At 45.4% G+C, this 16,698-nt stretch overlaps 2 protein-coding genes across 2 annotated transcripts in view; both read left to right on the top strand.

Moving 5' to 3' along the window:
* The window catches only part of LOC8025387 (ral guanine nucleotide dissociation stimulator-like 1), a 31,913-nt gene extending 30,073 nt beyond the window's left edge, over positions 1–1,840 (top strand). Inside the window, exon 14 of the mRNA XM_029992691.4 lies at positions 987–1,840. Within this exon, the coding sequence (XP_029848551.2) occupies positions 987–1,159 (173 nt within the window). The 3' untranslated portion in view covers positions 1,160–1,840. The remainder of the gene's footprint in view (positions 1–986) is intronic.
* Positions 1,840–16,596, top strand: LOC8025385. The gene is made up of 3 exons (XM_002408962.5): positions 1,840–4,422; positions 9,654–9,768; positions 15,408–16,596. Exons 1-3 carry the CDS (start codon positions 3,049–3,051, stop codon positions 15,617–15,619), a joined length of 1,701 nt encoding a protein of 566 aa, XP_002409006.4. The 5' UTR covers positions 1,840–3,048; the 3' UTR covers positions 15,620–16,596.
* Positions 16,597–16,698: the final 102 nt, after the last annotated feature.

Raw genomic sequence — 16,698 nt, 5'->3', positions numbered from 1 at the left:
ATCCAGATACAACGATAATTGGTTATAACGATTGAGTTTTTGGGTTTTGTCATTATTGTTTTAAGTGGATTGCACTGTACAAGCTTTTTATGGGGAAAATTTGCATATCTACTTGCATATAAAGACCCAATTACTACTATTTACAACAGAAGCCCATTGAATGGCGAGCCAACAATAGCGTTGCAACCCAAACAACGAAGTTACTTATAACGGGACACTGCGTGCGACATTCATAGACTTAATATCCCAGTGCAAATAACTTTCTGAGCCCCTGCTGCTATTATTTTATAAATGGCACTGATTCCTAGGTGGAAATCAGTCCGGCTGGAGCTGGTTATTTAGGTAGTCCCAGCTGGTCCAGCTGGAAGTTCAATGTGTGGGCTTCATTCATAAAAAAACCAGACCTCAGCAGTTGATGTAATACTTTGCACACTTGAGTTGAAACAAATATTTTTCATGGTAGCTTTGAAGTTGGATAGATGAAATCTGAGAAACCCGTAATGGTCTATTTTAATGCGAAAGCATTAACTGGTCTCATGGAGCGAGCCGACATTATCAGTTTGAAGTGCAAAAAACGGCATCTTGAATCCTTTCTCCAAGTGTAGCCAGCTCCCAGCTATGAAACCATGCGAAAAGCCTAGACACGGCACCTAGTTTCCCCGATCCCAAAAGAGCAAAGTAAAGCTGATGAATTTTCGGCTTCGGTCCCATTGTCTGGTGCACATCGACGAGGCTCCCATTGGCTGCTGCGCGTCGGTTTCAACGATCGCTCACCCGATGGCGCTGCATGTCCGCAAGGCGGTGGCTCCACCGTTCCACGCCCAAGGTCTGCACGCCGTACGCCGCAGACGAGAGAAGGGAGCGAAAAGCGGCTTGTGTGCTTTCGCATTCACAACTCATAAGAAGTGCTTAGGTGTACCTCGAGCCTTTTTTCTCAGGGCATCCCAGTCCTCCTGAAGCAATTTTCTATTCATTTCTCTTTGCAGAGATTGTCTTTCCAGCCTCTGCCAATGTGTTTTATGCCCTGAGCAATGCACATGCGCTCAACTTTGTACTGAGGCCCAAGAAGGCGGAAAGTGCTTCCCCAGCCCTGGGTGCCAAGAAGCTGCGTAGGCCGTTCCAGTTCAAAAAAAGGTTGTTACCAACAACCTCCCCATGAGCTCAGCGGACATCATACGAGAGACGCCCAGCTTTCTGGGCTCGGCTCATCTTTGGCCACCCCCGTTGTTTTGCACACCTGTGGCACTTGTACATAGTATTTTACTTTTACGAGTAGTTTTTTTTCTTCTCGATTCTCCGGGTAATTTACTTTTTTTGTTTGTTGACACGTCTTACGCCCGTTTCACGTTGTTCAATGCTCAGACTCGGTCAATAAGAAATGTGATGTTTGCCGCCTCTTTTTTTTTTTTTCTTGTTGTGACTGGCGGCAAGTCAACGAATTTGTGAGCCAACGAATTAGCGATCGCCGTATACTTCCCAAGTGGCGATAGAGCCACCTATACACATCCACCGGAATGTATATCGAAGTGGTGGTTCGAATTTGTGAAAGGTCTGAAGTGCCTGTTTGACCTTTTGTGGTATGCAAGTAGTGCGGAACAAACTGTGTATACTAGCCAGAACTTTATCATATACATGGCACACTGCCCTGCACTAAGGTGCCGTGTAGCACATAGCCGGATGCAGTATTACTTAAAAAGTGTCACGTCCTTTTCACGTTGCATCACATGTTTCCCACATGTGTTTTACATTTTCTACCCCTCCTCACCGATATGTGCCTTTCCTCATGTCGTTCTGTGGGCATCCGGCGTTGTGGAGTGAAATAAAGCCGAACAACGCCACATCTTTCTGGTCTTGTGGTCACTTTTCATGTGCTTTCAGATTTTTATGCTGCTATCTTTTTCATTTTCTCTCCAAGAGCTGCTCAGCAAGCGGTAGTCCCTGTAAAAACGATGAATTCCACCAAATTAACTTTGATTAATTTGTCTTGGAAACATCTTGGATATCCAAAACTTTTTGCCGCATAAACCAGATGGCGCTAGTGGTCGTCTAATCTTTAAAAAAGTGCACAAGGCTGTTAAAGAACACTAATCCTTCTCTCTCTTTTTTTTTTAAATAACTGTTGCGATAAATTAAACGTGTGCAGCGTATTCAGCAGCACGGTGAGCGAAAACCAAGCAAGTTCGAACACGAAAGATCGGAAATAACACTTAAAACCAATCGGGCCGGTTCTGAAGTTCTGAACTTGCGCAACTTCGGTGCCACCGGATGCCACTGAATGGTCGCACACCCCTCAAGTTCTAGTCGGCGTCTAGCAAGTGAAAAGATCTAACGTGCGTGTTGTGATTACATGGGCAGACTCCGACGTGGGGCATCGGTTACATCCTTGGGTTACGCGGCCTATGATGTTACCTGCAACGTAACCACGTTACTGCAAAATGCAAGGCCGCTCTTTTTCGGCGAAATGAGATACTTCTAGCTTCAATGAACAGTTGCTCTCTTTAACATTTTGAGTAACATAACAACCAGGAACCGGTAAGCTTTTCTTAAGCTCGCAAATGTTTAAACTCCCGTCCTGTTTGGTCGGCGCCATGTTCCACACCCCGCAAAGGTAATCACGAGTGCTCCCTACTCTGCGCGACTGGCGGTGTCCGACCGCGCTCCGACAGGTGGCTGCTGGACGCGCCGACCCGATCGGCCTAAATCCGTGACCGGCTATCGCCGATAAACGCCTCTCGTTTTGTGCGCTGGGAGAGAAATGTCACCAGGCCGAAGGACGTGGTGACTGTGCCAGCTCAGCGGCCTGAAATCCCACCCGGCCGGTCGGCAGCCGAGGAACCACGGGCCGTGGGAGCGTCTCCAGTCCGGTGAGTGGGCGTGTGCAATTCCTGTGGTCGGCAGCGCTGTATCACCACGTACCCGAGTGACTGTCCAGCTTGTGGCGAAATGGGCGCGATGCGACGGCTCGTCGGACGATCGTACCGGGCGTAGGGCGAAAGGAAGAAGGCGCCCTTGCAAGGAGATATCGGGCCCGGGGCGGAAGTGGCGGAAATGTACGGGAGCTGCACTTCCCGACAGGAACTGAGCGCCGGCATGCCGGACTGGAAGCAGGAGCTGCTTCGCAAGAAGCGCACCATGCACAAGGCCTTCCCCAGTTGGGCGGCGCTTGTGGCTCCGGGCAGCACGGGCAGCGGCGACCGGCCGAGAAGGAAGGCTGTTCACCTTGCCGACGCGCCGCGCGTTCCGGCCGGACTGGTTTGCCAGTTGCCCCGCGGAGGCCCGCGTGCCAGCATGGGCGAAGACAAAAGAGCCGCTGGCCTGGCCGACGGCTCCTGCAGTGACCACAGCTCGGCACAAGGCGACCTTAGCTCCGATGGCGAGCCGGACGACGAGTGGCAGTACGGTCCAGGTTTCGTGGACCGGCTCAAGTGCAAGTTCCTCAGCCTGAGCCTCCGCGAGTCCCCGGGCCGCATCGGGCCGCCGGGACAGCGGCCGCTGCGGGCCTATGCTAGCGTCGAAAACCTGCTCGAGCCCAGCAGGGCGTCTTTGGTGGTCGCGGGCCGGCCGCCTCAGCAGCAGCAGGCCCCAAGGGCGGGACCCCGTGGTTCCTTCCCTAGGGCCCGGAGCATGGAAACGCTGCTCGACCCGCTCATCAACGAAGACGTGGTCATCGTGGAGAGGAGCCCGCGACCCGCGGCGGCGGCGGGCATCAGTGACGGCGAGCTGCCCCGAGTGGACATCGTGCGCACCTGCAAGCGCATCTTCGAGGCATCCGACGACAACCGGAGGCCGCCTCGGCGGAGGCCGCCGGTCCTCAGGGCCAGGGCGCCGCTGCGAGGGGACAAGGAGAACAGCCAGCCCAGCAGCGCCAGGGCTGCCTTCGGTCGGCCCAGGACGCCCAAGCCCGTGGCAAACATCAAGCCGCTCCGCAAGGAGGACGACCTGCCACATGACGCACCCCCGCTCAAGCCCGTGATGGCCAACGGTCCGCCGACCGAGGACCACGTCGGCGACCGCGTTGCTGACGACCGCATCGATGACGAACGCATCGACGACCGTGTTTATGAGAACGTCGATGGCCGCATCGGCGTCGGCGACGGCAAGGGTGTCGAGCCGAAGGCGGCCGAGCTGCTGCGGCCGAGCGCGTTGCTGCGGAACGCGTCTCCGCTGTGGCCTTCCCATGCCAAGACAGCCGTCGGGGGCGGCGGTTCCATGTCGCCTGCGGGTGGCACGACAAGTATGGTGTTCGACTTCCGGGGCAAGAACGTGAAGCCCCATCTGGCTGTGAGCCCGGCGCCCGGGGCGGACTTCGACGAGCTGGACTCGTCGTCGGACGAGCCACTGCCTTTCCCGTCTGGCATCGTGTTCATCGGGGAAAACGTCCGCATCGGGCGTGGTGCCCTGCTGACCACCAGGAACAAGAAGGTATGCATTCCGACGTATGCTTAGGAATGTCAGGGCATCAGTTAGCCATGCATCATGACCTTACTCAATTCATGCTCTCCACAGTGGTTTCGCTTTGACAGATAGGAGTTGTTGTTTTTGTTTTTTTCGTCTGCGCGCCCCACTGCGCGCAGCGGCAGCGGCTGGAATGTGTCGCGCTGTCCATTCCGGTCGGCCGCTGACCCCGCGCGGCCGCTGTCCGTGCGCGTACCGCTGTGGGCCGCTTGCCAGGACGGAGGAAGCGCGCGTCTCACTCCACAGGCCGTGACCGACGCCCACGGTACCCGGCCATACTAATGGCGGCGGACACGCGCTGCGGTCGACGGCGCTCCAGACCACGCCGGCGGAAACCCGCAAGCGCGTCGAGGGCCTCTTGTCACTTTGGAGTCCGGATGGGGCTCGGTGGACTTTGGAGGCATACACACCCCGCGCGCTAACCAAACATCCTCGAGGAAAGAATTTAAAACAAAAACAAGCCAACTGTGTTTGTTTTTTTTTCCACACTTTTTTGTTGTTGAAGGTGCTCTATCTTTTCTGGTCATTCGTGTCATTTATTGACTTTAGAATTTTGTAGACTCAACGACAAAGAAAAAAAGTACTCAAAGCAGAAAGGCATGCAAGGAGAGGAAGAAGGAAATACCCTATCTGCTGCAGTTCCTGCTTAGTTTGCCTTTGATTGCGTCCCTGTACGTTGCCGAAGGATTTCATCTGATATAGACAAAACAGAACCCTAAGCCTATGACGCACCTCGCTCTGTCTGTTGATTAGTTTGTAGTTAATTCGGGGAGTACGTGACTTGACCTCTCCTTTCTGCAACAATTTGCATTAAAATTTTTTATTATTTTTTTATTTTAACTCTTGGAAGATGCTTTTTTGGGAAGGCCTGCTGAGAAAGCTTAAATCTTGCTAATTTTGATATGTAAGTTAATGTATGCCTATATTGATAGTTTAGTAAAAGCTTCAATGTGAAATTTCTCTAGAAACTCACAGCCCAAATGTAGAAAGTGAGATAAAAGTAACGTGTCTTAATTGATGTTAAATTGAAATAAGCATAATAAAAACTGCATCAATGAGCTGTTATGTTCATCTTGAGCTGCATGCAGTGAGCATAACAAAATAGTAGCAGTAAATTAACCACTAAGCACTAAACATCTTTATTAAACACATTATATAAGTTTTTGAGCTCAGGCACCTACAGTTCAGAGAAAAGCCATTCAATTTATTTCTGAAACCACCCCTCTAATGTACACTAAAAGCATCAACTTAGCACTTTTTACAAACCTGTGTTCTCCAACGATTTAAATCATATTCTTTGGTAATTTAGTCATGTGCAAGTAGTAGATTTTGAGTTTGAAGCAAATTTGAAGCTAATAGTGGTTTTGGCCAAATATTTTTAAATCACATGTCATACATATTCTCCAAACCTCTCACTACTGTTGCACTATGCTTAAACAAAAACCCCACTAAACTCATAAAAGTTGTTCCCAAGCTTCCACTTGTCCATTATAAGCTAGTTTTAATCTAACTATATTTATCAGATCTCAAATAGGTCTGATAAATATAGGCCTTAGCATGGCAAATAAACAACAGATTTGACATAAAATTAAATTTATAGAGATGCCCATTTATACCTAATTAAGTGGATTTACAAATCTTGCTATATGAAAAAGCTTTTACTCCATCTCAGATTAGAAAAAAATAAAATCAAGAATGATGAACACAGGTTGTCAGGGCATCTCTGCCTAACATACTATTATACTCTTGCATAACAGCCACAGTTTAATTTTGAAAATGTTACTGCAATGTACATATCAACACTAAAAAAGTTACCTGCTCTTTTTTTTATACATTATTTTGTTTTGGAATTGTGCTTTTCTCTTGGGCATGCAATTGCGATATTCATGTTTTTCCAAGTGTTGATGGCGGCAAGTTGCTTGTTAAGTGCGCTTCTTACCGAGCATCGGTGCACTGCTGAGTAGCAACACCCGTAAAGCTCGCTTTTGCGGGTGTTGCTTCTCCGCAGTTCACCCGTGCTAGGTAAGAAGCGCGCTCAACGGGGCGAACCCGTCGCGATCAACACTTCGAAAAACACTTTATATCGCAGTTCATCTCAAAGCAATATCGAATAGCATATTATTCGATACTAGTATTTGAGATTTCGAATATTCGCACATTTTTAATTTCGTATTCGATTAGACCGATCTCCAATTGAGAAAATTCTTTGAATCTGCACATGGTTAATACAAAATCTCATAATGTGGATTTTTTTTTTTTTTTTTTTAAGTTTGAGATTGTTTGATATTTTCGTGAAGTTGGCTTCACATGTACTATAAACTACCTATTTTCCTGGTTTCAACTTCTCTGCAGTGTTTCCAATGACACCAATGAGCAAAAGGTCAGTTGTGCCCATTGGTGCCATCAAGCACATTGGTGCTCACAAGCTTTAATCCCCAAAGTTGGCTCCACTTCAATCATAAATCTGTCTCTTTCCCCAGATTGCAGCTTCTCTGTAGCATTCCTAAGAGCATGAGTAAATGCTAATTAGCTCATTGAGTCTGACCATGTTTCTCGGTTCGAGTGGGTTTACAATTTCCAGCAGGAATATGTGGTGCCAGCAATGCTAAATGACAAAGGATGCCCTTGACGCGTGGATTGTTCAGCATAGTTTGGTGCTGTCTCGTCAGCATTCATATTTGACTATATTATAGTGCTTTCAAAAAAGCATCCAAGGCTGCCATATGACATGGACATTACAAAGCCATTCTGAGGTGCATCATCTGTTATTAAAAGGCAAATCATGTGAATATATCTGGCCATCAGGCACACAGAAGACATACCTTTCACACCACTCAGGGGTTTGGAGCAGGGCACAACATTGTAGGGGATAGCTTGCTAAGAGTCGACTGCCAAGGGAAGCGAATAAATAACAAAGTGTTTTGAAACACAATCGGTTGTTTTCAGAAGCCATGGCCAGCGACCATGCAAGTTTACATATCAGATTACCTAACAGGTGTCGGGTGGTAGATGCCAATTGCAGAAGCCCATTTGGAAAAAATAGAAAGGTGACATTTAAAAAACATTTTACTTTGACATCTGTATTGCATTGTCCAAGTAGTGGAAATATTGATCAGGTCACATCAAAAACACACTGGAATATAGGTAACCGAGAGGGAATCGGTCACTAAACCCTAATAAGTTTTATTTTGAGCAACACTTCTGTTATCTTTTGTACTTGGGGTCGTGGGTCTTTAGATAGCTGAATTTAATGCAGACCTTTTGCTTCACTAATTTTAGCACCATAGTGTAATTGCATGGAAAACCTGAGTGATGCCTTCAACAACAAAAGGGCCCAATTAATTTTTATCTGACAAGGTTATCAGGAGGGGTATGTTTGCACAGCTGTTGTGCCTTTGTTTAAAAATCTGATGCCTTCAGGGTTTCTTGGACAATCTTGTCCTCTTCTAGAATTTAGGCAAATTCTTTTACAAACTTCAGAAACAATGATGTTGACTTGAAGACTGAACTGCATTCCTGGAATGACTGAGTGTGAGTGCTGGCTAGGATATACCAGAATGTGTTGAAGCACCTTTTTTTTTTTATGCTTCTAAAAAAAGTTGATAGTCCACTTAAAAATAAATGAGAGAGGGGGTGCAGAAAAACTTGGCATTGAGCCTTTTTTCGAGTCACATTTTCTTCCTTGGGAGATTCACTCCTAGGCTGAGGCTAGGAAGCTTAGAAAGTATGTAAATAAACCATCTAGATACAATTACTAAAGAAGTGCTCTGTTATTATTTATTTTAATTTCCGGCTTCATAGGGCACCTGGCTAGAAATTTTGCCTAAGTTACAGCCAATTGATGCTCGCTGTTGCTCCAATAGGACAAGTTGTGCTGCCTGCTATTTCGATTGCATACATATTGTGTTGTGTACAGGTTCCTGACTTCTGAATATGTTGAGCTATGGCGGTGCAAGTCTGTATATTGCAGACAAGCTGATACAATGGGAGAATATCTGACGGCGTGAATAAAACATATCCCACCACAATGTATAAGTACTCGGGATATCAAACAGGAACCGGGCGCATCAAGGGATAGGCACGCAGATATCCTTCATTGTTACGCGATAGCAGCTGGATGTTCTAACAGCATTTTTAACGTGCTTCATCTGCTTATGTAATGCGAGGGAGACAAAACAGTTGCTCTGAAAACCACAATTTTTGTTTGGTAATCTTGATATGTGGGGTTAATTTTTGGTGTGTGTCGGTGCTGTTGATTTGCATGTAGAGAGAATGGTAACATGTAATAATAGCAGCGGCCCGTGGCATGTATTTTGCTGGTGTTAAAAACGCCCAAGAAGTTCAGACAGAATTGTGCTGTTTTCTTGTTTGGTTTATGTCTTCTCTTGGTGCACTTTACATGATGGTAACCTTGCGTTAAAGAAACTGTTTATTTGGAGATGCACTCTTGAGCATTTTTTTCCCGCCTGTTCTTGGTGCACCTTGCTGGAATCGTAAGACAACTTGCAAAGTTTAAAGCAGGGTAGGAAATATTTTCTTTTCTCAGTTTGCCTTTGTCATTAGGGGGGGAAAGGAGCTCCTTTTGTGCAAGCATTGGGGGATAACCCACAATGACTGAAGAGTCAGTGAGTTCTTCCATTACAATCTATAACAATGAACACGAAATTCTTGGGCTTGACTTGCTTGCTTTTTCTTTTCTCCTCTTTTCAATTGAAGGTTGACCTTTCAACGATCTGTGTTGACAGGTGCTCAAATTCCAGGAATAGTAAAGGCATTGTGGATGTAGCATGGATGTCCAGAAATGTGTCTCACCCAGAAATGCATCTTTCCACTTGAGATCAGTGGCAATAAGATGGTCACCATGGGGGATGTCAGCCTACTGGCTGTCCTAAGGCCAAGGTTGACGAGACTGCTTGTGAGAGTCGAAGGATTGTCAGAGGGGCTCTGGGTGGATAGAGCAGTCCCAGTGAGCTTCATCTCTGAAGTCCTATAATGCAAGCAATACAGTATTTAAGGCAAAATTGTTTAAGTTTGTTTGTTTATAAGACATTGAGCAATCACTTTTTGGAAGGGAAGAGGAACATGGTTGTGTATTGATTTCAGTGGGGAAATGCATGTTTGAATGATTGGGCAAATTTCTCGGAGTAAGGGGTTAATTTTAAAAGTGTTCCATGCTTTAATATATTTGTCAACTGCAGCTCAAGATTCAGTTCAACGACAGTGCCCTGGTGACCATTGAGTACCCGTCTGAGGAGGCCAGCCCCAGGAACCTTAATCCTACATCTGTGGTGGATGGCCTGCCCAAGGGAGTTGGTGAGCATCAGAACGGCATTCTGCAGGACAGTTCGCAGAGCCCTCGATGTATTTACTTACTTAGTTAGGATATACTCGTCAGCCATATACTCATCGGGATATACTCATCAGTCATAACAGACTCGTTATGTGTACAAATTTGTACAGAAAAAGAATGTGTTCAGCATGAGTAAGAATTGTTTTGCCTGCAATAAGTACACTCCAAATATGCATGCGCCCCAAGCAATGGTGTCAGAAAGAGGGATGCCGCAAACCTCCCGAAGTTCGAGCTTGAAAGGTTTCCAAATGTTTGAACCTCGCTGAGGTTTAAGTTTGAAAAGTTTGCAACTTTAGAACTTTGCTGAGGTTCGAATTCCAATAATTCGAAAAGCTTAAGGTTTCTGAAAGATTGAGTTCAAAGATATCTATTTTTTTTTTTTTTTATAAATAGTTTAAGAAATTTGAACATTTCAAATTTATTCAAGATTCAAGTTAGAAAAATCAAATATTTCAAATATTTTCGAGGTACAAGTTCGAAAGTTTCGATTTATGTTGAAAGTCTGAATTTCACGGATGGAAATCGAATTCCGCGGCTTCAAACTAAGTTTTCATGAATTCATCTAAAACAAAATTACAAAATGTGCTACAAATTTTACTGAAAACGTTGCCCATTTGTCTTACGCCGTGAATATACTCCTTCCTGCTCAGTGCTGTGGTACTGACAGCACTACCTGTATCACTCGTTACTTGTCGTAACTTATGAAAAAAAGCATTGAACTGGTTGAACGGTTCATCCAAAAACCCCAAAGGCGGTCAGGAGAACATACTTCCTACTTATTTGCAAACTAGTAACAATGCAATCAAACGTCGCCTAAATGCAATGCTGGCATAAGACAAGTAGATATGCAGGACAATGCAGTCACATAAAGGCATCCAGGCTTCCCGAAAATTTTTAGTTGCTCTGGGCATTTATGTTTGGCAGGATGACCCGTGGGATGGGGAAAACACAGGCACAGCACCCAAGGCAAGTCAAGGTTGAGAAGAATGCAACCACACTAAATTAGGGGACCACTAATATAGCTGATCAGGTCATGACCAGTTGTTATCGGGCTAACCATATTGTGCTGCCTGGAACTTCTCTTCTTCAATGTATGGAGATATTGACCACTCTAAAATGCAGCCGACTACTAATTACAATAAAGTAAGCACCGATTCAGCGTTCATTGTTGTGCATCAGCGTCACACTTTGCGCACGCCTTTCCTGGATGCGAGGAGGAAATTGAGGAACTTGCGTTTAAAAACAACTAATGTTATGAAGGACGCTCCCAGCGAAGCACCTCTGTTAAATTTCGAACCTGCAGATAAGGGATCTGTTGGCCCAGAGGTTACTCGGGGCAACTTACGGAGTTGGGAGGCCTTGTGTGGAAGTGGAAAGAAAAAGGTGTGAGGTACGAGGCCGAGGCCACGCCAAAGCGATCATTCAGCGCTTTACAAGCGTGTCGTTTGTGGCACGACCAGCTAACGGTAAGGCTCTGAGTGCAATTTCAACTCCACACATTGACATCTTGTGTTATTTATATTTGTCGCCTGGAACCTATAAGGGTGAACTTGGTTCAAACTTTTAAACTCGGCAGGTTTGAAAGTTCAAAAATCATAGAATTTCTTAGCGCAAGAAGTTAAAAACAATATACTGAGGGGAGGGTATACCCCTCCTCCCTCCTCTTCCTCCTCTCCTCATCCTTTTACCCTCTTTTCCTCTTTCCTCTCCTCTTCTCCTCCTCCCCTTCCCCTCCTCCTCCCCTCCCCCTCCTCCCCCTTATCCTTTTCCTCCTCCCCGCACATTGCATCATGGGAAATGTCCCATAATGCACCACGCAATTACGCCGACGGTGACGCCGCTCAAGCCGGGAACGGGCGCCTAAGAGCTGTGCTCTAAAAATGTTGAATTTCATAGCGTGAAAAATGGGAAGTTCGAAAACAATCGGATTTCTCAGCGCCAAAAATTAGAAAGTTAGAAAATCAAGTTTTCATGTAATAGGTTCGACGTTTCAAAACTTTGCGAACCTTTAGGACACCTTGGTCGATCTTCAAACCTCAGGTTCGAAAAACGTTTCCGGCATCTTTAGTCCGAAATAGAGATCAATTTGGTACGTCAACATCCTATGCAACGGCAAAAAAAGATAAGAGTGGTCAATCTCTTGACTAGAATTTGCAAACCTCTTCGTCCTAAAAGTTTTCAGTAGGGACATTTTTATTTTTTTGTGTGTAGGCATTAGCTTTTGGACCAGCCATAAATGAATTAAGAGGAGGCAAACAGGTGAGAAGGGTAAGAAATAAGGAAGAGTGGAAGGGTTTTATATTATCATCATCATCATCATCATCATTTATTCCTTGAAGGCCCAGGGGGCATTATACAAGGGAGTGAACACTTAAAAAAAAAAAAAGTAACAAAACTATTTATCTACAAAAACACGCTGTAATCTAGTTGTGGGTTAGAAAAAATAAGCTAATGGCCGCAGAAAATTTCTTAGTATCAGTATGGTGAAAATTAGTGTCTTTCAGCAGTGCATGTGAACGTCCATTTGCAAATCATACAGCATGGACCAGTTGAGTCACCTAAAACATTGTTTCTAGATTCTAGGCTTGTGTGAATAGTGTATTTTGAGTTTGAAGCAAACCACTATTTTAACAGAATGTAATTGAATATCAAATGGGAAATATTTGAGTAAATAAACTGCCAAGATCCATAGCACTGATGGTGCAAAGTCGCCCCGGTGAAACCTTGCTGTTGGCATGTGCTCAACAGCTGTGGCTGCCACTGTAACACTGACTTTGCTACTGCTTTGAAAAGTGTGAATATTACAGTTTATCTTAAAGGGACTGTCAGTCATCTTTCTATTTGAAACTACTATTAGAAGATTTGCACAACCCTACTAGATTGCAATAATTGTTTAAATTCTCTTCATGCTTAATTTTAATTGAGACAGACTTTTTAATAGGGGGTGAGAGTTAGACGAGTGCCGTCTTCACCATGTATTTGGCACGGCGGACAATAGATCAGGGGATTATCATCCTGGTAAGTTGGCTAATTAGCTAATCATTTTGCAATTGCAGTATTGATGCCAATTACTATTAGAGGCCAAACCAATTGAAAGAATTTGCAAAAACGTAAAAGTTTTTGATATATATGAATTGATAAATGTTTACATTTCTTAGGGCGATATAAAAATTGCGCACAAAAATAGTGGTGCAAGCCCAGCCCACAATGGCGCTTGGGAGAGTGACATACAGTTGGTGGCAGGTTAGGAGTTCAGGGGAAGCTTCTCCCACCTCTTTCCACTTTAGTAGAGCAAGCCCTGGAGAGGAGGTCGCCTCCTGTCCAGCCTTTGCTTTGCTGTAGTGGAAAGAGGTGGGAGAGGCTTCCCCTGAACTCCTAACCTGCCACCGACAATAGTCATTTCAATCGTGTCGTCACTCTCGGTGGCGTTTCCTTGGTGGTTGTGCCGACGGCACAAGTGACGACGTGACCCAAACGACCATGTCACTCCTTTTTGCATGCAATTTTTAAATCAAGCTGAAACACCTGAAAATTTATCAATGAACATCTAGAATGCTAACAACTTTTTGCAAATTATTTTAATTTGTCTTGTGTCTTATCGTAATTGCCTTCAATTGTGCAGTTGCAGCCAGACCCCCAAATATAATTAAAAAGTTAATGCACATTTCAGTTAATTAGCCAACTTAACATGCCAAATGTTGCCTCATCTATTGTCAACCGAAAAGACTAGACTTGCCTAACCCTCGCCCCCTTTTTAAAATAAAATCTGTTAAAGGGGCACTGACACATCAAAATCATATTTTTTTTTATTATCCGAAACGGTTGAAAACGATGCCGGGACATTACCCTCAAAATTTGAAATTTGGGAATTCAGTATTCGTGAAGTAAAAAAACAATTTCCAAATGCCGAATTCGAAGTTCCCGCGCGATCGGCGCCGGTGCCTTGACGTCAAAAATTGCGGAGACCTGAGAGTCCCCTTTCCTGTCACCACTCCCTGCTGTTGCCATGGCGACCCAAAGCGAGGAGGAAAGGAGCGAGCGCCGGCTAGCGCCGGCGTTGCGGCGGACCGGTTTTGAGCGGTGTCGCCTGTTTTCCGTTGGAGGATACAAATCCAGGAGACGGCACCACAACGAACTCCCGATTTTTGGTATTTCAAAAAGAAGGGCCGTAGTGCGTTCGCAATTGCGTTAAAAAACATGTTTTAGGATTGCCGTCATTAATTGTTATAAAGATGCCGCCTACAAAGCTTCTAAATTTCCTGATTTTTGACGTCACCGATCAAAAGAAGTGAGGAGGCGAGAGGCGGGAAAATCAAACGCCAAAAATAAAAAAACGCGCGTGCGCGCGGGAAAATTTTTTTTTCGCGATGCAGTTTTTTTTGCGTGTCTATGGCTGCAACTTGCATCGTTTTAGACAATAAAAATAAATACGACCTTTGGGGTGTCAGTGCCCCTTTAAAGTTAAAATCAAATGCCTTGTTCTTTGATATTCTCATCGCCTAATGAAAGTTGTTGAAGGTGACTTACCTTTCTTGGGGGATCTGATTTCCCACAATTTTGGAAAACTTAATTTCCCTCAACCATGCACTTTCATCAGAAATTGGTATTATGAATTTTAATTTGGTTATATACAGTTTTGAGAGGGCATGTGGACCCTCACTTTTGGTGAATTTGTGGAGCATTGTACATGTGAAAATGAAATCAACTACAGTAGTACTAATCTTATAGATGTTGCATAGGCCCTTGGACCATTTGTAAATTGGCGGTCTCATCCTAATTAAAAGTGCTACAACACAATGTTCTTTATATATCCAGCTCTTATTGATTTCAATTCGAAACATCTGAATATCAAGCCAGTTAGATGGAAAACAGCATAGTTGGTTGATGAAACATTCTAGCTTGCATTCAGGCAAGCAGGTTTCAGTTAGGGTCATGCCAGGGGCTTATTGATGAAACACCTATGCTGGTCACATTTGATGGGATAAAGTAGTGGAAATAAGCAGCCAGATTGACACTTGGTTTCTTATTTGTATTTTCTACTGGGAAGTTGTGTGACAACCTTAATTTTGATTACCATTCTTTAATTCGTGTTTTATAATTTGGGCAAATTTGGGTAATCTCTTATTTGAATATTCCATAACTCTACGTAGGCTGCAGGCTTTTCTGGTTTTAAGTAAAAAAAATGTTGGTGAACAACCGTTAGTAGTCTATTTTTATCCACATTATAATATTATATTAGGGTTCTGCAATTTTCCTAGCTTTTGCTATAAAACACTGTTCAATTTCTGTCCTTGTGTGGCTTAACATTAGAAATCAAGGACCTCTATCCGTACGCATAGTTTTACTCTTGCAGCATTCGGCAAAATTCAATAATAGCCATCCCTGCACCGGGGAAATCGCTGAAAGAGTTAATTCTTTCCTAAACATACAAAAAAAAAAAAAATTGCAGACCACTTATAGACAGTGGGAAACATGCAGCCTATTTCTGTAGGACGCTGTGACCCCAAAGAACAGGCAGCAGAGTGAAAAACGGCTCCCAAATATGCATTCTGCCAGCCCCCTTCCAGCGTGTTCGGACAGTTCTCTGCCTTTACTTCTACAGGTGGCTCTTTGGGCAGCTACACGCCCAGTACCCTTAGCAGTGCCGAAGGCTTCCAGCTGGGACTGTGCCGGCCCTGCAGGCCTGTGGCGCCGCCACCGCCGGCAGACGACATTTCGACGGAGCAGCCCCTCGACGAGGACGACTGCCTGGCCAGCCACATCAACGGCCCTTCCTGGTCCCGATCTAGTGCCAGTTCAGACCTCCTATTCTGAGGAACGCATCTCTGGAGCAACGTGTCTCCCCTCAGCTCCTAGCCAGAAAACTTGTTACAGGCAAAAGATTTTAAGACTGCAGACAGCAGAGAGGGAGGCTCTTGGTCGAATGCCGGCTTTATTGCTCTTTTGTTGTTTTAACAAGACCACAAAACAAAAACCGCTCAGGGGCAGGTCATGCCGCGAGCTTCTTGACAAGAAACTAGCATTTTGCAAGCAGCGATGCGACGAGCTTGTTTGTAACGTGGAACTTTTGGCGTTTGCAACGAGCCTAAGCCTATTTAAACTAGGCTTCGAGTTTCTCGATTTGAACCTGCCCAGTCTGCCAATCGTAGTCGGCAGGACGAAACTAAAGCAAAAGTGCGTAGAATGACGCGCATGTATTATGTAACCTTTAAATCCTTAATCGAATGCAGCTGGGTACAGGAAACGTTGACCACAAGGCAACCAACTTTACCCCGTAGACTACGACAAACTGGTTGCACCGTTTTGAGGGCGTGGTCGTTGGTCCTCGGAGCGCGCTTGTGTAGTTTGTGGCATTACGGGCACCCGAGCGGTCGTGAAGTCTAGAAGTGTGCCCGGTCGATGGGGCGTTATCCGACGGGAGCCGTGCAAGAAAGGGTTGCCCTGCGCTCGCCTCTTAGGCCACCAGGCGCTTCCTAGTCAGCAGCGGCGGCGGCGCAGCGCTCTCTGGTCGCGCGCTGCACAGATCTTAGCGGGAGAATTAAGAGCCACCACCTGGCAGGGACAGATGCCACCGGTTGGCAGACGAATGTCATGGTGAAGAGAAGTTTTCACATTTCTTCTCCCGCGCTTTCTCTTTTCTTTTTTTTTTTGTTCAGGGATGCTTGCATATGCTTTTTCGTTTTTTGATACTCAGAGTTTCTGCAACACTAGCTTGTTTGTTCTGTTGAAGCATTCTCTTTTTCTTGTCAGTGGTTTTGCCCTTGTCAATAAAGAAGCAAGCGGGCCCCTGACATTTGTTGTCTCCGATGTCTCACGTCCGGTTCCTGAGAGCCAGGGGTTTCCTCCTCTAGGGTTTTCTCTAGCACAAAAGTGCAACATCTGTACACTTGGCC

Source organism: Ixodes scapularis, unplaced genomic scaffold (assembly GCF_016920785.2).
Source record: "Ixodes scapularis isolate PalLabHiFi unplaced genomic scaffold, ASM1692078v2 PGA_scaffold3__209_contigs__length_174095766, whole genome shotgun sequence".
NCBI lineage: Eukaryota > Metazoa > Arthropoda > Arachnida > Ixodida > Ixodidae > Ixodes > Ixodes scapularis.
The sequence above is the reverse complement of the archived record's forward strand: the minus strand, read 5'-3'. Positions and strand labels throughout refer to the sequence as shown.